Below are 25,893 nucleotides of genomic sequence, written 5' to 3'. Positions count from 1 at the left end.
TGTGTGTTAGGAATATTGCCCCCACAATCAGACAGCTACCTACCGTCGGGAGACCTGTGAATCCCCACCCTCGCCCTGAGAACATGTCAGACGCCAGAGGCCAACCCATTGCTTCACCTTCTATCGAACTCACACAGGGATGATCAGACAGGGTAAGGGAATCTTCGTTAAGGAGCCAACCCCCGAGCCCTAGTGGTGATCGGTTCTTTCTCCTAACTCTGTGTTTGTTCGTCAGGTGTAGCTGGGTTTACCTTTTTGTAGTGAGTGACATGCACCCAGATGGATCTCTCAGCTATTCTGCTGGCAAAGGCAGTACTTGGTAGGGCCCTTCCCGCCAGGCCTGCTTCAGTCTCCTGGTTAGATAGAGTGGGTCACCTTCTCCTTTAGTTCACCTGTGGGGCACAAAACCTCTGACATACGGGTGTGGTTAATAAACTATCTTCACACATACATGTTCAGCTCTCAATTTCTAATCTTTTTTTTTTTCTTTAAGTATTTTGTCCTCTCCTTCGTATACATTTATTATTTAATCCTACCATCTCCTACCATACCATCCATCCCCCATTTGACACATGATTTGCCCATGTGTCTATTAAATTTTAATATTATTTACCTACCTAAACAATCACTTAGGTAATATTGGTAATTCATTATCCAATTGCCATCCCTCCACTCTGTCTTCTGTTATTTAATGGTTCAAATCAAATATATTATTACCAAACTATAATCTTCTTCACAATTTGCACAGTATTACAAATTACCCTCAACTTAGTAAAATAAACTATCTTAAAGTCCTCCTCTCATGCCTTTAGAATTTACTAGTGTGGATGTTTAAAATAACACCATGTTAAAACAGAGTTCAGAGGCAATTGAAATCATTTAACGAACTGTTTAATCCCATAGTATACTAAACATTACCATTATTCTAAATATTTCATAAATGTTAGTTATCCCAAGTGTTTATTAAGTCCTCATGACATTCATTCTCATAAGAAATCATATATACCCCAAACTCAGCCAAAAGCTAAAAAACTCCATAAAATTCACTGTGTGCTCCTCTAAGACCTATCACCCTTGACCTGCTGAAACCCCCCCAAAATTGAAACAACAAGGCTTTATAAACATCATACTAGGTGTGTTGTTTTTTGTTTGAAAACCCCAATTTTGAAAAACAACAACCACAAATAGCCAGGCCTTAATTTGGTAGCTCACTTTTATGACCTAAATACTGCCTAACTTCACTACTGCTCCCCTAGCCCTTGGCAACATTCCAACGAGATGAGCTAATCTCTTTCTCCTGGTTATAATCTAAAGATGGGAGTACACACAAAACATGATACAGATATCCCCAGTCTTAACCCATCAATAATTGTTTGTATCAATCTAATTCCTCATAACTAATCTATAAAACCACTCAAAATTCCTAGAGTATACAATTATTATTTAATTGATTACCCTAACTCAGCTACATGTGATCTCATCTCAAATGATCCATTATCAATTATTTGTTCAACCCCCTAGGAAAATCTGTCTCCCCTTCTATTGTTCCTGTCCCCCCTGTAAATGTCATATTTGAGTTTTTAGCCAATACAATCACGGTTACATCAAATGTTCCCTCATTTAATGGTATTTTCTTCCTAATATAACTTCCCTAAATGAGATTAAATCCCCTGCCTTCCTCTACTATCCTTATATCATTACTGGATCAATGATAATAATTGTAATAACTATTTCACATTAAATTGTGTCTTTTTTCTGATAATGTTATAATTGTAGCCTATTCCATCACTTTAGTTTAAAATATAAGTTTATGTAACAAATCCAGAACCCACCACAGGCTGGCGCTATTCCCCCATCACAACAGCCAATGTCACTTGCATCCACTTAACCAAAATACATTATCGTTCTAAAATGTACCAAAAATTTATATTTTCCCGCTAAACCATTTCAGTTCGCTATTCAATTTATTTAACTGTTCTCTCTGATTATGGCCTAATTAATAAAACAAATACTTGCTATCGTTGATTAGCATACATTTAATGATGTTCCTACCATCTCACCCTCCCCTTGCTCCTTCGGGGAGAGCGCATGGTAACCTTATAACATATTTTCATAGACTTTTCTAGAATACTTCTATTTAAGCTATCTAATTCAACCTTTCACATTTCTCAATCCACACAGTAATCTAGGTATATAGCCCCACTGCGAAAGCTTTGTCTACTGTCCCTACCTGTGTTCGAACCAGGGACATCGCCAGTCACTCCACACCATCTGCGATGCTCTCAAAGTAACTACTCCCAGTTCATAGAGCACGTGACGTCACCAAATGAAAATCGCAGTAGCTTTCACCTCAGCAAAAAACTCTCTCTCCCTTTGATTCCCTATTGAATAAGTTAGTTTTTCTATTTAACCCCAAAACACGCTACAAATAGTCCATTCAACATTACCAAACTAAATACTCAGTAGCATCCGGTCACCACCCACACCAGCCGTTGACTTCGCATCATGCCACCGAAATGCCAAATAAACCATAATAGTTCAATGGAGGCCCCTATTGGCTCTCCCCTACCTATACATTACTTCCATAACCACATTAGTTATGGTCCGATTAGCAATTAAACCTTATCACATGATCAAACAACGCCACAACCTTAAACTCATATGGGGCGGCAGGCAGCTTAGTGATCAATAGCGCCGCGCCAACAACCGAGAGGTCGCCGGTTCCAATCCCCGAGCCGACCAGGCGAAAAATCTGCCGATGTGCCCTCGAGCAAGGCACTCAACCCCAATCGCTCCTGCAAGTCGCTATGGACAAGAGCGTCTGCCAAATCACCAAAAATGCAAATGTAAATATTCTCTACTTTCTCACCCATCTCATCCCTCGTCAGAAACACACATGCACCTCTCAAATAATCACCCCGTGGTGTTCCCAGCAAACTCCAGTCTTTCCTGGCTCCAAAAGCCACACTTTCGCTCTCTCCAGCCCCTCCCCTCGCAACTCTCTCTCCAGTGCTCGGGTGGGAGCAGGCTCCTTTGAAGAGCTGCTTTCGTTTTAGTGTTCCCAATATTCTGCCGTTATTCAAAGCACTTTAGTCCATCCATTTAAATCAAATCACTCCCACCTAATTAGTCAAAGCTGGTGCATATTTATATTTCAACGATAAACCAAATTATTTCAGTCTAATTGTTTAACCAGTATTTTGCAGGGTCAAACATCAAACGCTACATCAAATAATCAACAAAAAAGCCTCAACCCAAGCACCTAAAACCAGTATTATGCTATGTCTAACACCAAACGCCACAGTTCAATCATATCAGCTCAAACGTTTCAGTTCAGTCACACTAGTCATTCATCACTTTAGCTTTATGTTCCTAATTGTTATTAACGGGTTATATGGTTTAAGCAACCACAAACCCAACAGTTATCCCCAAATTATACAGTTTGGACAGGCACAGACGTCTTTGATTCCCAATTAGTTTTCTATCAAGGTATACTGGTTTATCATTCACACTCTCATTCATACGACCACACTCACACTGTCTAACCTTTTATCATGCTTCCTATGATTTTTAAGTCATAAACCGTACTGTCACACCACTTGTGTAGAATAACTTCTATGGGAGTCACACCCTCTAACCATAGTTCACTACTTATTTAAAACACCTCCTATGGGAGTCACACCCTCTAACCATAGGTCACACCATTTATTTAAAATACATCCTATGGGAGTCACACCCTCTAACCATAGGTCACACCATTTATTTAAAATACATCCTATGGGAGTCACACCCTCTAACCATAGGTCACATCATTTATTTAAAATACATCCTATGGGAGTCACACCCTCTAACCATAGGTCACACTGTTTATTTAAAATACATCCTATGGGAGTCACACCCTCTAACCATAGGTCACACCGTTTATTTAAAATACATCCTATGGGAGTCACACCCTCTAACCATAGGTCACACTGTTTATTTAAAATACATCCTATGGGAGTCACACCCTCTAACCATAGGTCACACTGTTTATTTAAAATACATCCTATGGGAGTCACACCCTCTAACCATAGGTCACACTGTTTATTTAAAATACATCCTATGGGAGTCACACCCTCTAACCATAGGTCACACTGTTTATTTAAAATACATCCTATGGGAGTCACACCCTCTAACCATAGGTCACACTGTTTATTTAAAATACATCATATGGGAGTCACACCCTCTAACCATAGGTCACACTGTTTATTCGCTTTAAAGTGCCACCTATGAACCTCTAGTCATAGTTTGCACTCCCATGGGTTTAACCATCACAAGTATCAAACATTTGCATAGTATATTATGAAATCGAAATAGTATACTGTAATTGTTATTTATAGTACAATAGGGTTCACTTACATCAAACAGGTGTTTCACAAAATTAATTTGGATAAAGCCAATATGCAGATCTTTAGTTATTTAACAATGTGTGTCTGCTTACCAGTGTTTTTAGAAGCCCGGGCACTTTGTGAAACACACAGTTCGACGACAGCGGTGTCCAATGGGCTGGATGAATTCCAGCGAAGTTCCGCCACCAGATCACAGTCGGAGGTCACCAATTGTTAGAAATTGCGTAATTCAAATCTGGTATTGGAATAAGAATCATGAGATCTTCAATCCAAGCTTAATTTATTATATGCAAAATGTATGTATGATAAGTATGAAGGTTCGTATATACGGGTCCACTGAAATACCACGCAGGGCACTCAGAGAACTAAAACATTGTTTACAGGTTCTTTCTCAAATACTCTGACAGAGAGTTCCCACCTCTTCTGTTGGCCAATCAGAGTAAAGGACTGAGTGTGGTTTAGACTTTACTCAGCCAATCCGTTGGTGCACGGGTTAGTCCCACCCCTTGGCGCTCCACCCCTTGGCGCTCCACCGTTCCCAGGCATAAGTTGCTATCGTAATAACCTGTGGAGTCAGCACCCAAAAGACACCCCTCCAATCTGTACTCCATGTACCCATGTTCAAGGACAGTTTCACAGACAACAAAGAGAGAGTGTTCGTATCTGTAAGAAATACAAGTCTTATCTGTCCTACCCCTAACGTTCCTTACATGAATCACAGCCTGTTATGTGAAACAATTTATATCAGTACAGTTCAAACCTATGCTCCTCATTAATGCATTCCTTCTAAGCTATTCATCACATACAGATCCAATTATGAGAAAAATAGAACCCAACAGCAGGAACTAATGGGGATCCATAATAAACCCCAGGAAGAGTAGCTGCTGCCTTGGCAGGAACTAATGGGGATCCATAATAAACCCCAGGAAGAGTAGCTGCTGCCTTGGCAGGAACTAATGGGGATCCATAATAAACCCCAGGAAGAGTAGCTGCTGCCTTGGTAGGAACTAATGGGGATCCATAATAAACCCCAGGAAGAGTAGCTGCTGCCTTGGCAGGAACTAATGGGGATCCATAATAAACCTCAGGAAGAGTAGCTGCTGCCTTGGTAGGAACTAATGGGGATCCATAATAAACCCCAGGAAGAGTAGCTGCTGCCTTGGTAGGAACTAATGGGGATCCATAATAAACCCCAGGAAGAGTAGCTGCTGCCTTGGCAGGAACTAATGGGGATCCATAATAAACCCCAGGAAGAGTAGCTGCTGCCTTGGTAGGAACTAATGGGGATCCATAATAAACCCCAGGAAGAGTAGCTGCTGCCTTGGCAGGAACTAATGGGGATCCATAATAAACCCCAGGAAGAGTAGCTGCTGCCTTGGTAGGAACTAATGGGGATCCATAATAAACCCCAGGAAGAGTAGCTGCTGCCTTGGCAGGAACTAATGGGGATCCATAATAAGTACAAATACACTGTAGCCTGGTCTAAGATCTGTTTATGCTTTCTTGCCAACAGATCTGGGACCAGGCTATACCTGACTCTGACTTTCTTTATTGTCATAGATTTCTGGATAAAAGCTCAATGTGCCTGCTACAGACTGGTGATTGACAGATTGGTATACCAGTGCAGCCAATGAATATTCAACACAACATCAGAAGCTAGTCAGGCAAGGGCAGCGCTAGACACGTGGTGAAGACTGTGTTGGCCAGGGAGGAAGGGTTAGAGACTAGGTTTCTCTGTGGTGAAGACTGTGTTGGCCAAGGAGGGAGGAAGGGTTAGAGACTAGGTTTCTCTGTGGTGAAGACTGTGTTGGCCAAGGAGGGAGGAAGGGTTAGAGACTAGGTTTCTCTGTGGTGAAGACTGTGTTGGCCAAGGAGGGAGGAAGGGTTAGAGACTAGGTTTCTCTGTGGTGAAGACTGTGTTGGCCAGGCAGGGAGGAAGGGTTAGAGACTAGGTTTCTCTGTGGTCAAGACTGTGTTGGCCAGGCAGGGAGGAAGGGTTAGAGACTAGGTTTCTCTGTGGTGAAGACTGTGTTGGCCAGGCAGGGAGGAAGGGTTAGATACAAGGTTTCTCTGTGGTCAAGACTGTGTTGGCCAAGGAGGGAGGAAGGGTTGGAGACAAGGTTTCTCTGTGGTCAAGACTGTATTGGCCAGGCAGGGAGGAAGGGTTGGAGACAAGGTTTCTCTGTGGTCAAGACTGTGTTGGCCAGGCAGGGAGGGTTAAAACAAGGTTTCTCTGTGGTCAAGACAGTGTTGGCCAGGCAGGAATGAAGGGTTGGAGACAAGGTTTCTCTGTGGTCAAGACTGTGTTGGCCAGGCAGGGAGGAAGGGTTAGGGACGAGGTGTCATCTGTGGTGAAGACTGTGTTGGCCAGGGAGGAAGGGTTAGATACGTGAATCGTTTTTCTAGACTGTGTTTATTGCATCCAGTGTTGGTGGGGATTGATCTGTTTACTCCCTGGATCACTGAGGCAGAACTGAGCAGAGCAGCCTGCCTCCCACTTCACCCTCCAACACAGACCCCCACACCCTGATAGACTTCACCCTCCATCACAGACCCACACACCCTGACAGACTTGGAGGTGAGTAGAGCAGGTCCCACTGCAGTCTCTGTCCGATCTGATCCAATGATGAGACACTACATGACCAGAAGTATGTGGACACCTGCTTGTTGAATATCTCATTCCAAAATCATGGGTATTAATATGGAGTTGGTCCCCCCTTTGCTGCTATAACAGCCTCCACTCTTCTGGGAAGGCTTTCCACTAGATGTTGGAACATTGCTGGGAGGACTTGCTTCCATTCAGCCACAAGAGCATTAGTGAGGTCGGGCACTGATGTTGGGCGATTAGGCCTGGCTCGCAGTCGGCGTTCCAATTCATTTCAAAGCTGTTCGATGGGGTTAAGGTCTGGGCTCTGTGCAGGCCAGTTAAGTTCTTCCACACCGATCTCAACAAACCATTTCTGTATGGACCTTGCTTTCTGCACAGGGGCATTGTCATGCTGAAACAGGAAAGTGCCTTCCCCAAACAGAATCGTGTAGAATGTCATTGTATGCTGTAGAGTTATGATTTCCCTTCAATGTAACTAAGGGGCCTAGCCCGAACCATGAAAAACAGCCCCAGGCCATTATTCCTCCTCCACCAAACTTTACAGTTGGCACTATGCATTCGGCAGGTAGCGTTCTCCTGGCATCCGCAAAACCCAGATTTGTCCGTTGGACTGCCAGATGGTGAAGCGTGATTCATCACTCCAGAGAACATGTTTCCACTGCTCCAGAGTCCAATGGCGGCAAGCTTTACACCACTCCAGCAGACGCTTGGCATTGCGCATGGTGATCTTAGGCTTGTGTGCGGCTGGGAGAGAGGGAGGGAGGATAGGGTTCTGCAGGCAGGGAGGGAGGGAGGACAGGGTTCTGCTGGCAGGGAGGGAGGGAGGGAGGACAGGGTTCTGCTGGCAGGTTTGGGATTTGCAGCTATCAGCAGGAGAGATCTGCACTGCAGAGCAGAGCCTTACTGCTGGGGATAAAATAGAGGGAGGGAGAGGACAGAGAGAGAGAACCACACCGAGCAGGGAACTGGGGAAGAGACTAAGAATAAGGAAACCCAGGGAGGTATCGAGGAGGACAGAGAGAGATGGAGGGAGCGAGGAGGACAGAGAGAGATGGAGGGAGTGAGGAGGACAGAGAGAGATGGAGGGAGCGAGGAGGACAGAGAGAGATGGAGGGAGCGAGGAGGACAGAGAGAGATGGAGGGAGCGAGGAGGACAGAGAGAGATGGAGGGAGCGAGGAGGACAGAGAGAGATGGAGGGAGCGAGGAGGACAGAGAGAGATGGAGGGAGGGAGGAGGACAGAGAGAGATGGAGGGAGCGAGGAGGACAGAGAGAGATGGAGGGAGCGAGGAGGACAGAGAGAGATGGAGGGAGCGAGGAGGACAGAGAGAGATTGAGGGAGCGAGGAGGACAGAGAGAGATGGAGGGAGCGAGGAGGACAGAGAGAGATGGAGGGAGCGAGGAGGACAGAGAGAGATGGAGGGAGCGAGGAGGACAGAGAGAGATGGAGGGAGCGAGGAGGACAGAGAGAGATGGAGGGAGCGAGGAGGACAGAGAGAGATGGAGGGAGCGAGGAGGACAGAAAGAGATGGAGGGAGCGAGGAGGACAGAGAAAGATGGAGGGAGCGAGGAGGACAGAGAGATGGAGGGAGCGAGGACAGAGAGAGGTGGAGGGAGCGAGGACAGAGAGAGAAGGAGGGTGGAGGACAGTGAGAGAAGGAGGGAGGAGGACAGAGAGAGATGAAGGGAGCGAGGAGGACAGAGAGAGATGGAGGCAGCGAGGAGGACAGAGAGAGATGGAGGTATTGAGGAGTACAGAGAGAGATGGAGGGAGCAAGGACAGAGAGAGATGGAGGGAGTGAGGACAGAGAGAGAAGGAGGGTGGAGGACAGAGAGAGAAGGAGGGTGGAGGACAGTGAGAGAAGGAGGAAGGAGGACAGAGAGAGATGGAGGGAGTGAGGAGGACAGAGAGAGATGGAGGGAGCGAGGAGGACAGAGAGAGATGGAGGTATAGAGAGGACAGAGAGAGATGGAGGTATAGAGAGGACAGAGAGAGATGAAGGAGCGAGGAGGACAGAGAGAGATGGAGGGAGGACAGTAAAAGAAGGAGGGAGGAGGACAGTGAGAGAAGGGGGAGGAGGACAGAGAGAGAAGGAGGGAGGAGGACAGTGAGAGAAGGGGGGAGGAGGACAGTGAGAGAAAGAGGGAGGACAGTGAGAGAAGGGGGGAGGAGGACAGTGAGAGAAGGAGGGAGGGAGGGAGGACAGAAAGAGATGGGGAAGAGATTGAAAAAACCTTCCCTCAGTACTTGGCTCATCCTTTGTTCTAATCAGTACTGTATTTAACATGAGTGATTGGTGAACAAATAGGAGATTGGCCATTGACTATAGTAGTATTTCTTCAGAATCCCTCCACTGACCTTGATAATTGAAGTAGCCAGTGATGTAGCTAAGTGTCCCATGCTGTATCATTCAGTGATTAGTGTGTAGCCTGCTCTCCACCTTTAAAAGGCCCAGTCATTTAGTGGAGGACAATCTTCATCTCACACAGCTACTCTACCTTCCCCATTCACACACACACACACACACACACGCACACACACACACACACACACATACACCGTGTAGTTTAGTGGTCACCAACCTCTTCTGAGTCAAGATCACTTTGTGAGACAAAATGCAGGCCGAGATCTACTGCATAGATAAAAAAAAAAAATACATAAGCCTATGCTTACAGTACTGTAGCAATGAGGTTTGTGCAGTAGGCTAAATGCCCAATACATTATATCACTATGCTTGAATTGCCCTGCCAATGTTGTTCTTCTCAGACCATTTGAAAATTATATTTGAAAAATGTAGGTATATGATCACACTGGTAATAGATCATTTGTTGTATTACTTGTGAGGCAAGCTAAGTGAGCATAATAATTACTTTTTATTGTTTCTGGATTGATGCCCTGCATCTGATGGTCAGTCTGAGGGGAGGGAGGGAGCAGCGGTGAGGCTGCCTCTCACCCAACGCACCGTCCCTCCACTCTCCCTCCCTCCGCTGAGAAAAGGGGATACAGTCTTCCAGCTGATGGCGAAACTCAAGTCACACTGCATTATTTCTGCCTCGTGCACCAATTCATGTTGTTACTCCTATCCCCAGATAATGTGAAATATTCACTGATATTAAAAAAGACCCAAGACGCTAATAATAACAACGCAAGCTTATCGGAACACTTTGCTATACTCATTCATTACAACTACAGTTCTGGTTGTAGTGTGAGTGGAAGTAGGGAGAATGCATATTTTATTGCTTATAAAAGTGTTGACAGTGCTGAATAACTTAAACATGAACTTACTCATAAAAACAGCAGCTCTTTGCTGTATTCGTTGACAGTCTCTCTCTAGTCATGGTTTTAAAAGTTTTGCTTTGCGTTCAAGGCTTCTTTTTATAGTCTGTGGCTCGAGGAAACTGTGCTTTCCTATAGGTGCGCTTGATTTGCTCTCTGGGCCTGCCGGGTAGGCAGAGTTCTACCTTCAGACACATGAAATGGTTCAAAATGGGAACACTTTGCCTTCCCGGTGCTAGGGCTGCTGAATCAAGTGCACCTACCACCAACAGGTCGAAATGGATGAAAATAAATTGGAACGCAAGGCTTTATCGTTGGGTTTTTTACAGAAGTGTTTGGTGATCGACTAGGAATGCGTTGGAGATCGTCCAGTCGATCACGATCGACCAGTTTGTGACCACTACTGTAGTTACAGTGGCTTGCGAAAGTATTCACCCCCTTGGCATTTTTCCTATTTTGTTGCCTTACAACCTGGAATTAAAATATATTTTTGGGGGGTTTGTATCATTTGATTTACACAACATGCATACCACTTTGAATATGCAACATATTTTTTTCTTGTGAAACAAACAAGAAATAAGAAAAAAAAAACAGTAGGTTGTGGCATGCATGCTTGCATTCCTGTTAATGTAATATTAACGCAGAAGTAAAAAGGAGCTCCATGTACGGAATGAGAAAAGCTTTTATGCGTATTAAAAGATGCTACAGTATGAGGAAGATATGTCACTATAGAGATATATTTATGTTCTAATTCTATTTGTCACCATGGTAATATAAAGAATGTCACCATAACATTAGACAGTAACTGTGTCCAAATAAAATAAGGCGGCCTGCCTGACACTGAAAGTACTACTTAGAATGCGTGCTTAATACATCGCTTCATACTAAGTGGTATCTTAGAGTGGGTTTTGGAACAGACTGTATGGGGAGATTGTCACCATGGTTAGTATGAGTAATATCACCATGACACAGTAACTGGGTCCAAATAAATACCGTCCTGAAACTGAAAGTCTCACAATAGTTCATAATGTCACCATAGCACTACAGCACTGTAACTAACTGTCCACAAAGTCTATTAAATACAGCCAGGCTGACAGTGAATACAGTGCTTAGCCCTGTCTCTGTCTCGGATTCTCCCAGGGTGTTGATTGGCCGGCTTGGCCCGTAGCTGCGTTTGGAAGATTAAACAGTGCTGCGGTATGGACTGATGGCCAGGGTTCTGCTCACACACACATGCACGCACGCGTACACACACACACACACACACACACACACACACACACACACACACACATAGTCTGCAGTAAGGAGTCAGTGGCCAGGGCCACAGGATGTGAGAGGGATGGAGGCCCAGGAAGGACAAACTGAGCAGAGTGGAGATGACCTTCAGCATGAAGACAAAGAGACGCTCACAGCTCAGAATAGAGACGGAGAAACACGACTCTCATCATCGTCGGTGTTGTGTGTGGAACAATTCGATAAACATCTGTGTGTGTCTGTGTCTGTGTGTGTGTCTGTGTGTGTTCCCATTCCCTTAGCTGATTCATCCCGACAGCCCAGACGTTCTTTCATCCCAATGCCAAATCTAGTGTAGTGTCTCTGTCAAGTCAAAAGCTCTCACACAAAAATCGTTTATGTTTATGGTTGGAATGGCAAACAAATATTGAATTAGTTTCAATTCCTCAATCATTCATCTACTTCAGCATGTAATCTAAACCGTATCGTTTCAGTCAGGCAGTGATGATGAATTTAGAATCAGAGCATGATAACAGGTTTATTGCTCATGAAACAATGCAATTTGCATAGGCTGCCTCTCCTCACTAATATAACAAGGACTTGCCTACTGCATGAGTTAAAGCCAATTGAATTTAAAGTGCATCATCACAAAGTCTCAATAGAAGACTGTAGCAGCTCTAAACACAGAATGGGTTGCTGGCCTTCTGCAGGCATTGGGGTCGATAGCAATCAGAGACTCTAATCTGTGTTGTAATGAAGCAGCAAGGTCAAAGGCTGCAGAACTACAAATAAGAAAAGAGTCCCTTCCTAAATGAAGCTGTTTAGAGAGAGACTCTCTCTCTCTCTCCCTCTCTCTCTCTCTCTCTCTCTCTCTCTCTCTCTCTCTCTCTCTCTCTCTCTCTCTCTCTCTCTCTCTCTCTCTCTCTCTCTCTCTCACACACACACTCAGATGCTGAGTGGAACAGTAAGGAAAGAGTCACTTCTTAAATGAAAATGTCTCAGACATATGAATAGAATTAGCCTACTGGAATTCATTCCACTGACGGGACGAAACAGGGATCAACCTACCTGAATTTGTCCAATAGAAACTCTTATATGCAACTGTTTGGACTAATGATTACACCTTGCAGGCAAGAGTGTGCAAGGCAGTATTGAATGTGTCAATGTCTGTCACCTTGATTACTCCAATTTGTCTCTCAACCAGTACACCTACTGTATGTTGTAAACTTTCATTAGTAGGCTAGGTTGTAGCAACCTCATGATGTGTATAGGGAAAACGGGAGTATCATGTAGTAGCCTAAACCTATCAATGTTACATTGAACTGGGTGAATGGAATATGAATCACAGTCATCCAACATGCTGTAAAAGAAATAAGGCCATGCTCATTAAAAAAATGGTCCTCCCTAATCTTAAACAGCACCGGTCGCCACTGGTGTAGGCCTATTGAAACAAGCTGACATTCTTAATAATTGGCTATTTCACACATGAATACAGATTCAATATTGAGTTACAGACATTTACAGTACATTTACATTTACATTTTAGTCCATGACTAGAGTATCTAATGTTGGCACTGCAGTATCTTTCTAATGTTGGTGTTTTGACATTAGTCAATAGCTAATGTGTATGTCATTAGTGAGAAGGTAAATCCTGGTTTCAAGCTGCCTTGACAGAAGTTATATAATGTTATTTTGTTTCCAAGACTCTGCATGAGGAGTATATTCTGTAGCTAACGACTGGAGATGAGTAGGCCTTAGCTTCCGTGTGGCACACACACACAGATACACACACACACACACACACACACACACACACACCCTGACACACGCACACACACACACAAACCACGTCATTATCTTTAGAGTGAAAACACCATTAGGGAAATCCCTCATGTTAATGTGATGGAGAAAAGGCCACACAGAAAGACAGAGAAGGCAGGTGCTCCGTGCAGATAGACGATAGCTTGGGTTATGAAACAGTGTAACTTGGTGAACCATAAGGGATCTTGTCTTGTTCTATTATCTTTGGGTTCGTTGTTATGATGTTATTATTCTGGGTGCTTTCTGTGTGTGTCTGTGTGTCTGTGTGTCTGTGTGTGTCTGTGTGTCTGTGTGTTTGTGGGGTGTTTGACTCTGCACATTAGTAGGTCTAAAGTGGAGGACATCTTTCACTTTGGATGTGTGTTACCCACAGACTGTATCTAGCCCTGTTGGTGATGTTGTTGCCCTGTTGGTGATGCTGTTGCCCTGTTGGTGATGTTGTTGCCTTGTTGGTGATGCTGTTGCCCTGTTGGTGATGCTGTTGCCCTGTTGGTGATGCTGTTGCCCTGTTGGTGATGTTGTTGCCTTGTTGGTGATGCTGTTGCCCTGTTGGTGATGCTGTTGCCCTGTTGGTGATGCTATAGCCTTGTTGGTGATGCTGTTGCCCTGTTGGTGATGCTATAGCCTTGTTGGTGATGCTGTTGCCCTGATGGTGATGCTGTTGCCCTTTTGGTGATGCTGTTGCCCTGTTGGTTTTGCTGTTGCCCTGTTGGTGATGCTGTTGCCCTGTTGGTGATGTTGTTGCCTTGTTGGTGATGCTGTTGCCCTGTTGGTGATGCTGTTGCCCTGTTGGTGATGCTGTTGCCCTTATGGTGATGCTATAGCCTTGTTGGTGATGCTATAGCCCTGTTGGTGATGCTGTTGCCCTGTTGGTGATGCTATAGCCCTGTCGGTGATGCTGTTGCCCTGTTGGTGATGCTGTTGCCCTTCTGGTGATGCTGTTGCCCTGTTGGTGATGATGTTGCCCTTTTGGTGATGCTATAGCCTTGTTGGTGATGCTGTTGCCCTGTTGGTGATGCTGTTGCCCTGTTGGTGATGCTGTTGCCCTGTTGGTGATGCTGTTGCCCTGTTAGTGATGCTATAGCCTTGTTGGTGATGCTGTTGCCCTGTTGGTGATGCTATAGCCTTGTTGGTGATGCTGTTTCCCTGTTGGTGATGCTGTTGCCCTGTTGGTGATGCTGTTGCCCTGTTGGTGATGCTGTTGCCCTGTTGGTGATGCTATAGCCTTGTTGGTGATGCTGTTGCCCTGTTGGTGATGATGTTGCCCTTTTGGTGATGCTGTTGCCCTTTTGGTGATGCTATAGCCCTGTTGGTGATGCTGTTGCCCATTTGGTGATGCTGTTGCCCTGTTGGTGATTATGTTGCCCTTTTGGTGATGCTGTTGCCCTTTTGGTGATGCTGTTGCCCTGTTGGTGATGCTGTTGCCTTGTTGGTGATGCTATAGCCCTGTTGGTGATGCTGTTGCCCTGTTGGTGATGCTATAGCCCTGTTGGTGATGCTGTTGCCCTTTTGGTGATGCTGTTGCCCTGTTGGTGATGCTGTTGCCTTGTTGGTGATGCTGTTGCCCTTTTGGTGATGCTATAGCCCTGTTGGTGATGCTGTTGCCCTGTTGGTGATGCTATAGCCTTGTTGGTGATGCTGTTGCCCTGTTGGTGATGCTATTGCCCTGTTGGTGATGCTGTTGTCCTGTTGGTGATGCTGTTGCCCTTTTGGTGATGCTGTTGCCCTGTTGGTGATGCTGTTGCCTTGTTGGTGATGCTGTTGCCTTGTTGGTGATGCTGTTGCCCTTTTGGTGATGCTGTTGCCCTGTCGGTGATGCTATAGCCTTGTTGGTGATGCTGTTGCCCTGTTGGTGATGCTGTTGCCCTTTTGGTGATGCTGTTGCCCTGTTGGTGATGCTGTTGCCCTTTTGGTGATGCCGTTGCCCTTTTGGTGATGCTGTTGCCCTGTTGGTGATGCTGTTGCCTTGTTGTTGATGCTATAGCCCTGTTGGTGATGCTGTTGCCCTGTTGGTGATGCTATAGCCCTGTTGGTGATGCTGTTGCCCTTTTGGTGATGCTTTTGCCCTGTTGGTGATGCTGTTGCCCTGTTGGTGATGCTGTTGCCCTTTTGGTGATGCTGTTGCCCTGTTTGTGATGCTGTTGCCTTGTTGGTGATGCTGTTGCCTTGTTGGTGATGCTGTTGCCCTTTTGGTGATGCTGTTGCCCTGTTGGTGATGCTATAGCCTTGTTGGTGATGCTGTTGCCCTGTTGGTGATGCTGTTGCCCTTTTGGTGATGTTGTTGCCCTGTTGGTGATGCTGTTGCCCTTTTGGTGATGCTGTTGCCCTTTTGGTGATGATGTTGCCCTGTTGGTGATGCTGTTGCCTTGTTGGTGATGCTATAGCCCTGTTGGTGATGCTGTTGCCCTGTTGGTGATGCTATAGCCCTGTTGGTGATGCTGTTGCCCTGTTGGTGATGCTATTGCCCTGTTGGTGATGCTGTTGCCCTGTTGGTGATGATATTGCCCTGTTGGTGATGCTGTTGCCTTGTTGGTGATGCTATAGCCCTGTTGGTGATGCTGTTGCCCTTTTGGTGATGCTGTTGCCCTGTTGGTGATGCTGTTGCCCTGTTGGTGAGGCTATAGCCTTGTTGGTGATGCTTTTGCCCTGTTGGTGATGCTGTTGCCCTTTTGGTGATACTGTTGCCCTGTTGGTGATGCTGTTGCCCTTTTGGTGATGCTATAGCCCTGTTGGTGATGCTATAGCCCTGTTGGTGATGCTGTTGCCCTTTTGGTGATGCTGTTGCCCTGTTGGTGATGCTGTTGCCCTTTTGGTTATGCTATAGCCCTGTTGGTGATGCTATAGCCCTGTTGGTGATGCTGTTTCCCTGTTGGTGATGCTGTTGCCCTGTTGGTGATGCTGTTGCCCTTTTGGTGATGCTGTTGCCCTTTTGGTGATGCTATAGCTATGTTATTTATAGAGGTTGTTTATGTGAGTGTTGGTCTGGATCTGTTTTCATGTATGGAAGAATGTACAGTACCAGTCAAAGGTTTGGACACTCCTACTCATTCAAGGGTTTTTCTTTATTTTTACTATTTTCTACATTGTAGAATATAAGTGAAGACATCAAAACTATGAAATAACACATATGGAATCATGTAGTAACCAAATAAGTGTTAAACAAATCAAAATATATTTGAGATTTGAGATTCTTCAAATAGCCACCCTTTGCCTTGATGACAGCTTTGCATACTCTTGGCATTCTCTCAACCAGCTTCATGAGGTAGTCACCTGGAATGCATTTCAATTAACAGGTGTGCCTTCTTAAAAGTTAATTTGGGGAATTTCTTTCCTTCTTAATGCTTTTTAGCCAATCAGTTGTGTTGTGACAAGGTAGGAGGGGTATACAGAATATAGCCCTATTTGGTAAAATACCAAGTCCATATAATGGCAAGAACAGCTCAAATTAGCAAAGAGAAACGACAGTCCATTATTACTTTAAGACATGAAGGTCAGTCAATATGGAAAATGTCAAGAAATTTTAAAGTTTATTCAAGTGGAGTTGCAAAAACCATCAAGCGTTTTGATGAAACTGGCTCTCATGAGGACCGCGACAGGAATGGAAGACCCAGAGTTAACTATGCTGCAGATGATAAGTTCAGTAGAGTTACCAGCCTCAGAAATTGCAACGCAAATAAATGCTTCACAGAGTTCAAGGAACAGACACATCTCAACATCAGCCATTCAGAGGGGACTGTGTGAATCAGGCCTTCATGGTCGAATTGCTGCAAAGAACCCACTAAAAAATTATACCAATAAGAAGAAGATACCTGCTTGGGCCAAGAAACATGAGCAATGGACATTAGACCGGTGGAAATTTGTCCTTTGGTCTGAAGTCCAAATTTGAGATTTTTGGTTCCAATCGCCGTGGCTTCGTGAGATGCGGTGTGGGTGAACGGATGATCTCCGCATGTGTATTTCCCACCGTAAAGCATGGAGGAGGATGTGTTATGGTGTGGGGGTGCTTTGCTGGTGACACTGTCTTTGATTTATTTAGAATTCAAGGCACACTTAACCAGCATGGCTACCACAGCATTCTGCAGCGATACGCCATCCCATCTGGTTTGGGCTTAGTGGGACTATCATTTGTTTTTAAACAGGACAATGACCCAACAGACCTCCAGACTGTGTAAGGGCTATTTTACCAAGAAGGAGAGTGATGGAGTTCTGCATCAGATGACCTGGCCTCCACAATCCCCCGACCTCAACCCAATTGACATGGTTTGGGATGAGTCGGACCACAGAGTGAAAGGAAAGCAGCCAACAAGTGCTCAGCATACGTGGGAACTCCTTCAAGACTGTTTGCATTCCAGGTTAAGCTGGTTGAGAGAATGCCAAGGGTGTGCAAAGCTGTCATCAAGGCAAAGGGTGGCTATTTGAAGATTCTTAAATATAAAATATGCTTTGATTTGTTTAACACTTTTTTATTTACTACATGATTCCATATGTGTTATTTCATAGTTTTGATGTCTTCACTATTATTCTACAATGTAGAAAATAGTAAAAAATAAAGAAAAACCAAACCCTTGAATGAGTAGGAGTGTCCAAACCTTTGACTGGTACTGTATGTTTATATGGCTCTAGAAAGAGAGACAGTATGTTTGTATAAAGACATTTACTGGCTCTTTCCCTCTCCAATAATATCTGTGTGTTTTCAAGCACCTACAGTACGTTTTGTGTGCACACAAGTTTTCTCTAAAACATGAATCACTTCTTCAAAGTCACAGTCAGACAAAGTCAGTCCGGACATGTTCCAGACAGACGGAATGATGGAAGAGACATGAAGGAGGTGTGTGTGTGTGTGTGTGTGTGTGTCTGTGTGTCTGTGTGTGTGTGTGTGTGTGTGTGTGTGTGTGTGTGAGTGAGTGTGTGTGTGTGTGTGTGTGTGTGTGTGTGTGTGTGTGTGTCATTGTAAGTCAAGTTGCAGAGACTCCTGAGTAGAAGTCGTCTCAGATTGGGTATCAGCCCCTGCCCTCTCCTGTCCTCTGTTTGGCTGCAGACTGACTGCCACACACACTGCCACACACACTGCCACACACACTGCCACACACACTGCCACACACACTGCCACACACACTGCCACACACACACTGCCACACACACACTGCCACACACACTGCCACACACACTGCCACACACACTGCCACACACACTGCCACACACACTGCCACACACACTGCAAAAACATCAACCTAGAGTACGTTGAGGGGAGTTACTGACTTAAATTCATGTAAAAACGTAAACCTAGAGTACGTAGAGGGGAGTTACTGATTTAAATTCATGTAAAAACATCAACCTAGAGGGGAATTAATGATTTAAATTCATGTAAAAACTGTCACGGTCGTCAATGAGCGAAGGAGACCAAAACGCAGCGCGTTGAACGAACATGACTTTATTAGAGAAAAGTACACGAACGACAAAAACAATAAACCAAGACGACTAGTGAAGTCCACAGTTACAAATACTGTACAGGAACATGGAACAAAAACCCACAAACCAAGGAGAAACCACACAGTTTAAATATGGCTCCCAATCAGAGATAACGAGCCGAACAGCTGACACTCGTTACCTCCGATTGGGAGTCATATGACTAATCAAACACAATCACCCAACATAGAAATGAACAACTAGAATCCCCAACATAGAAATACACCCAAACAATGAAAATGAACAACCCTGGCTCAATAATCAAAGTCCATGGAGCCAGAGTGTCACAGTACCCCCCCCTAAAGGTGCGCACTCCGGGCGCACCAGCATACAGTCTAGGGGAGGGTCTGGGTGGGCGTCTGTCCATGGTGGCGGCTCTGGCCCAGGTCGTGGTCCCCACCCCACCTTAGTCACTATCCGCTTCCGTAGCCCCCTCCACCTGACCACCCCCCAACTAAACCCCACTGGATTAAGGGGCGGCACCGGACTAAGGGGCAGCACCGGACTAAGGGGCAGCACCGGACTAAGGGACAGTACCTGACTAAGGGGCAGCACCGGCCTGAGGGGCAGCACCGGACTGAATGGCGGATCCTGGCTGGCTGGCTCTGGCGGATCCTGGCTGGACGGCTCTGGCGGATCCTGGCTGGCGGAAGGCTCTGGCTGATCCTGTCTGGCAGAAGGCTCTGGCTGATCCTGTCTGGCGGAAGGCTCTGGCTGATCCTGTCTGGCGGAAGGCTCTGGCTGATCCTGTCTGGCGGAAGGCTCTGGCTGATCCTGTCTGGCGGAAGGCTCTGGCTGATCCTGTCTGGCGGAAGGCTCTGGCTGCTCCTGTCTGGCGGAAGGCTCTGGCTGATCCTGTCTGGCGGAAGGCTCTGGCTGCTCCTGTCTGGCGGAGAGCTCTAGCGGCTCCGATCTGGCGGACGGCTCTGAAGGCTCATGGCAGACGGGCGGCTTTGCAGGCTCAGTACAGACGGGCAGTTCCTGCGGCGCTTGGCAGACGGACAGTTCAGACGGCGTTGGGCAGACGGACAGTTCAGGCCCCGTTGGGCAGACGGACAGTTCAGACGGCGTTGGGCAGACGGGCAGTTCAGGCGCCGTTGGGCAGACGGGCAGTTCAGACGGCGTTGGGCAGACGGACAGTTCAGGCGCCGTTGGGCAGACAGGCAGTTCAGACGGCGTTGGGCAGACGGACAGTTCAGGCCCCGTTGGGCAGACGGCAGACTCTGGCCGTCTGAGGCGCACCGTAGGCCTGGTGCGTGGTGCCGGAACTGGAGGTACCGGGCTGAGGACACGCATCTCAGGGCTAGTGCGGGGAGAAGCAACAGGGCATGCTTGGCCCTGGGGACGCACCGTAGGCCTGATGCGTGGTGCCGGAACTGGAGGTACCGGGCTGAGGACACGCATCTCAGGGCTAGTGCGGGGAGAAGCAACAGGGCATGCTTGGCCCTGGGGACGCACCGTAGGCCTGATGCGTGGTGCCGGAACTGGAGGTACCGGGCTGAGGACACGCATCTCAGGGCTAGTGCGGGAAGCAGCAACAGGGCATGCTCGGCCCTGGGGACGCACATAAGGCCTAGTGCGGAGAGCAGCAACAGGGCATGCTGGACCCTGGGGACGCACATAAGGCCTAGTGCGGAGAGCAGGAACAGGCCGGGCTGGGCTGGCGACGCGCACCGTATCTCTGGTGCGAGAGGCCGGAACAGGCCGGGCCGGGCTGGCGAAGCGCACCGTATCCCTGGTGCGTGGAGTAGGAACAGGCCGGGCTGGGCTGGCGACGCGCACCGTATCCCTGGTGCGAGTGGCCGGAACAGGCCGGGCCGGGCTGGCGAAGCGCACCGTATCCCTGGTGCGTGGAGTAGGAACAGGCCGGGCTGAGCTGGCGACGCGCACCGTATCCCTGGTGCGAGTGGCCGGAACAGGCCGGGCCGGGCTGGCGAAGCGCACCCTATCCCTGGTGCGTGGAGCAGGAACAGGCCGGGCTGGGCTGGCGACGCGCACCGCATCCCTGGTGCGAGTGGCCGGAACAGGCCGGGCCGGGCTGGCGTAGCACACCGTGGACCTGGTGCTTGGAGTAGGAACAGGCCGGTCCGTACCGGGAACACACACCACTGGCCTCAACCGAGGATCAGGAACGGGCCGGACCGGACTGGCAACACACATCAGTCTTTCACGCCGTGCCACACACACTTCCCTCCCTCTACTCGCCAATGGCTCCCGTACTCCGTTAGCCTTCTCTCCTTTTCTCCCTGTGGCAGCCTCCTGCTGCCCAGCCGCCCAAGCCATGTGCCCCCCCAAAAAAATTTTTGGGGGTTGCCTCCCGTCCTTCCGACGATGGCCCTGCCGATGCCGTTGCTCCTCTCGCCGTCGCCTCTCCACCGTCTCGTTCCATGGTCGGCGATCCATACCATCCAGGATCTCCTCCCAAGTCCAGGACCCTTTACCGTCCAACAGTTCCTCCCATGTCCAGACCCTTTGCTCCTGGACGCGCTGCTTGGTCCTTTTATGGTGGGTTTTTCTGTCAACGGTCGTCAATGAGCGAAGGAGACCAAAACGCAGCGCGTTGAACGAACATGACTTTATTAGAGAAAAGTACACGAACGACAAAAACAATAAACCAAGACGACTAGTGAAGTCCACAGTTACAAATACTGTACAGGAACATGGAACAAAAACCCACAAACCAAGGAGAAACCACACAGTTTAAATATGGCTCCCAATCAGAGATAACGAGCCGAACAGCTGACACTCGTTACCTCCGATTGGGAGTCATATGACTAATCAAACACAATCACCCAACATAGAAATGAACAACTAGAATCCCCAACATAGAAATACACCCAAACAATGAAAATGAACAACCCTGGCTCAATAATCAAAGTCCATGGAGCCAGAGTGTCACAAAAACATAAACCTAGAGTACGTTGATGGGAGTTACTGATTTCAATTCAAGTAAAAACGTAGAGTATGTTGAGGGGAGTTACTGATTTAAATTCATGTAAATTAATCAACATAGAGGGGAGTTACTGATTTAAATTCATGTAAAAATATATACCTAGAGTACGTTGAGGGGAGTTACTGATTTAAATTCATGTAAAAACATAAACTTAGAGTACGTTCAGGGGATTTACTGATTTAAATTCATGTAAAAACATAAACTTAGAGTACGTTCAGGGGATTTACTGATTTAAATTCATGTAAAAACATCAACCTAGAGGGGAGTTACTGATTTAAATTCATGTAAAAACATAAACCTAGAGTACGTTGAGAGGAGTTACTGATTGAAATTAATGTAAAAACATAAACTTAGAATACGTTTAGGGGTTGAAGGGAGTTTCTAATTTAAATTCATGTAAAAACATCAACCTAGAGTACGTTGAGGGGAGTTACTGATTTAAATTCAAGTAAAAACTTAAACCTAGAGGGGAGTTACTGATTTAAATTAATGTAAAAACAAATAGAACAAATATGTAGTTAGGAGGTAACAAGGTGTTACAAGGTTTTCTTCTGGCAGGAATGATATTCTTAATTAATACATTTTTTTATTTTCTTTGTGCTCAGGAGAAGACCGTCCCAGGGAGAATGTGGTGGGCAGCACAGCGGACGGCCAGGCGGCGAACGGCGGGGCACCGGGGGCGGAGCCTGCTACGGGGAGGCGGAGACTTCGCTGCTGCATCAAAATCACGGCCGTACAGGTGCAGAAGGTGCTGTGGGGCGTCGCCATGGTGATGTGCGTGTGCTCGTCATGGGCCGGGTCCACCCAGCTGGCCAAGCTCACCTTTAAGCAGGTAAAGAACCTGACGAAGCTACATGCTCTAAACGTAACACATACACACACTCAAACTCAGATTCATACGATCCACAACTGAGTGCTAGCAAGTGGCAGATGAAACATGTTAATAAGAATGTTAAAGTCCTTTGTTTTGTTGTGGATACCCAGTTCGACGCTCCCTTCACCCTCACCTGGTTTGCCACCACCTGGAACTGCCTGTTCTTCCCCCTCTACTACATCGGACACCTGTGGAAGAGCCCCGAGAGACAGACCCCCAGACAGAGGTTCAGGTAATCAATCAATCAATACAATGGATTTATACTGTTTACATCAACTGTTGTCCTAAAGGTTCATCGACGGACACCAGGGGACAAAGAAGGAGTGAAAAACTATTTCAGACTGCATTGAGAGGCATAGCGGAGTATCATGGAATTGCCAAATATAGCCTTGTTGTGATTTATAAGCATTGTACCAAGTTTATGCATCATAATAGTGGCTCTGGTGTTTCATGATGGCTGTGGGTTTAATATTACCTCTGGTTGTCTAAAAGTCTAGGTAAAAAGTCATTACTTTCCAAAGTTAAGTGGGAAGTGTAGTGTGTTGAACAGCAGCAGTCTAGTTGAATAAAAGCCAGCGCCTACAGTTAGATCAGCTTAGTCACATGACGTGCTCTTCCTCTGAGAGAAATCCCTTATCTCTATAACCCACTGGGCTGCTGCTGCACACACATTGAGGTGTGTGTGTGTGTATGTGCGTGTGTGTGCGTACGAGTGCGTGTGTGTGCATACGTGCCTGCATGCCTGTGAGTGCTTCCAGTCGTGCGCTCATGCTCGTACGTGTGTGTCTGTGTGTGCGTGTGTGTGCGTGTTTGTCGGAGCTTCTAAAAGTGCTTATGCAAGGATCTGGTTCTGGGCTCTCCCTGCTCCCCTGGCTCTGACTGCGTGGCCTGCATACTGAACAGCCTTTATGATGTTAGCTTTCTAACACTGAGGAAGCAGGGCGCGTGTTATACCATAGTCTGGTCTAATGTATTGAGGAAGCAGGGCTTGTGTTATACCATAGTCTGGTCTAATGGTAGCTCCCCTGATTCTGGACTACATATCGACCTGGGCCACTCTCTATCTGTCCCCCTCTACCTAGTGGCTACGTCCCAAATGGTACCCTATTCCCTTTACAGTGCACATATTTTGACCAGGGATCATAGGGCTCCGGTCAAAACTAGAGCACTAGGCCCTGGTTAAGGGTAATGCACTGTAGGGAATAGGGTACCATTAGGGACACATCCGCAGCGTGTCTCCTGCTCTCCCGTCCCTCTGTCCTTTCATAAAACAAATGAAATATGAACAGAGTTCTGATCTTGTCAAGGGGTGCTGAAGGTGGGTGTGGTGCATGAATCAAGCGCAGGACGCAGAAGCTCAGTCCAAAAGTATTTAGTGCAATATTCACGTAGAAAATAAGCACAATAAGCCCGAAGACGAAATAACGGCGCACACAGGCGTCAAACAAACGGCGCACTAACATGTGGGAAAAACCTCTCCAAAACACTGGAGGGAAGTACGTAGCTCCAACACGAAACAGAAGAGCAATCACACACAAAGACAAACACACACAACAAGAACTAAATAGGACACTAACGAGGACTAACGAGACACAGGTGTACAACATTAAGACAAAACCAAACGAACATGAAACATAGATCGGTGGCAGCTAGTACTCCGGGGACGACGACCGCCGAAGCCTGCCCGAACCAGGAGGAGGAGCAGCCTCGTCCGAAACCGTGACAGTACCCCCCCCTTGACGCGCGGCTCCAGCCGTGCGCCGACCCCGGCCTCGGGGACGACCAGGAGGACGCGGAGCAGGGCGCGCGGGATGGTCCCGGTGGAACTCCGACAGGAGAGATGGGTCTAGGATGTCCCTCCGCGGCACCCAACACCGCTCCTCCGGGCCGTACCCCTCCCACTCCACGAGATACTGGAGACCCCCCATCCGGCGTCTTGAGTCCAAGATGGACCGAACGGTGTAACGCCGGAGCCCCCTCGATGTCCAGTGGGGGCGGAGGAGTCTCCCCTATCTCATTGTCCTGGAGTGGACCAGCTACCACCGGCCTGAGAAGAGACACATGGAACGAGGGGTTAATATTCTTATACTCAACAGGTAGATGTAACCTATAACACACCTCGTTCAATCTTCTCAGGACTTTAAAGGGCCCCACAAACCGCCGACCCAGCTTCCGGCAGGGCAGGCGGAGGGGTAGGTTTCTGGTAGAGAGCCAGACTCGATCTCCGGGTACGTACACCGGCCCCTCACTGCAGTGGAGATCGGCGCTCGCCTTGTGACGAAGGACGGCCCGCTGCAGGTGGACGTGGGCAGCGTTCCACGTCTCTTCCGAGCGCCTCATCCAATCATCCACCGCAGGGGCCTCGATCTGGCTCTGCTGCCAAGGTGCCAGAACCGGCTGGTAACCTAACACACATTGGAAGGGGGTTAGGTTGGTAGAGGAGTGGCGGAGAGAGTTCTGGGCCATCTCGGCCCAGGGAATGTACCGTGCCCACTCCTCCGGCCGGCCCTGGCAATACGACCTCAGAAACCTACCCACATCCTGGTTGACACGTTCTACCCTCCAGTTACTCTCCGGGTGGTACCCTGAGGTAAGGCTAACCGAGACCCCCAAACGCTCCATGAACGCTCTCCAAACACGGGAGGTAAACTGGGGGCCTCGATCAGACACTATATCCTCGGGTACCCCGTAATGCCGGAAGACGTGGGTAAATAGGGCCTCAGCGGTCCGTAGGGCAGTAGGAAGACCCGACATAGGGAGAAGACGACAGGCCTTAGAGAACCGGTCCACAACGACCAGGATGGTGGTATTCCCCTGAGAGAGGGGAAGGTCTGTCACAAAATCCACCGAGAGGTGGGACCATGGTCGTTGTGGAACGGGCAGGGGTTGTAACTTACCCCTGGGCAGATGTCGGGGTGCCTTACACTGGGTGCACACCGAGCAGGAGGAGACATAAACCCTCACATCCCTAGCCAAAGTGGGCCACCAGTATTTAGTGCTAAGGCAATGCACTGTCCGGCCAATACCCGGATGTCCAGAGGAGGGTGACGTGTGAGCCCAGTAAATGAGTCGATCCCGAATCTCGAGCGGAACGTACTTCCGACCCTCAGGACACTGTGGAGGGCTGGGGTCGGTACGCAACGCTCGCTCGATTTCGGCATCGACCTCCCACACCACCGGTGCCACAAGGCAAGACTCTGGTAGTATGGGAGTAGGCTCAACGGACCTCTCCTCCGTGTCATACCGCCGGGACAGCGCATCTGCCTTACCA

The 25,893-nt window shown here is 47.5% G+C and overlaps 1 protein-coding gene across 1 annotated transcript in view; it reads left to right on the top strand.

Annotated features, from left to right (window-relative positions):
- LOC311148946 (solute carrier family 35 member F3-like) overlaps positions 1–25,893 on the top strand; it is a gene marked incomplete at both ends in the record, with an annotated part of 122,918 nt that overhangs the window by 72,832 nt on the left and 24,193 nt on the right. The window contains 2 exons of the mRNA XM_084185986.1: positions 22,354–22,580; positions 22,733–22,854. Coding sequence (XP_084042112.1) covers positions 22,354–22,580; positions 22,733–22,854 — 349 coding nt within the window. The remainder of the gene's footprint in view (positions 1–22,353; positions 22,581–22,732; positions 22,855–25,893) is intronic.

The sequence above is a fragment of the Coregonus lavaretus genome, assembly GCF_964263955.1.
Source record: "Coregonus lavaretus genome assembly, chromosome: 1".
Lineage (NCBI taxonomy): Eukaryota > Metazoa > Chordata > Actinopteri > Salmoniformes > Salmonidae > Coregonus > Coregonus lavaretus.
Note: the sequence above shows the minus strand (reverse complement) of the source record. Positions and strands in the feature narration are given on the sequence as shown.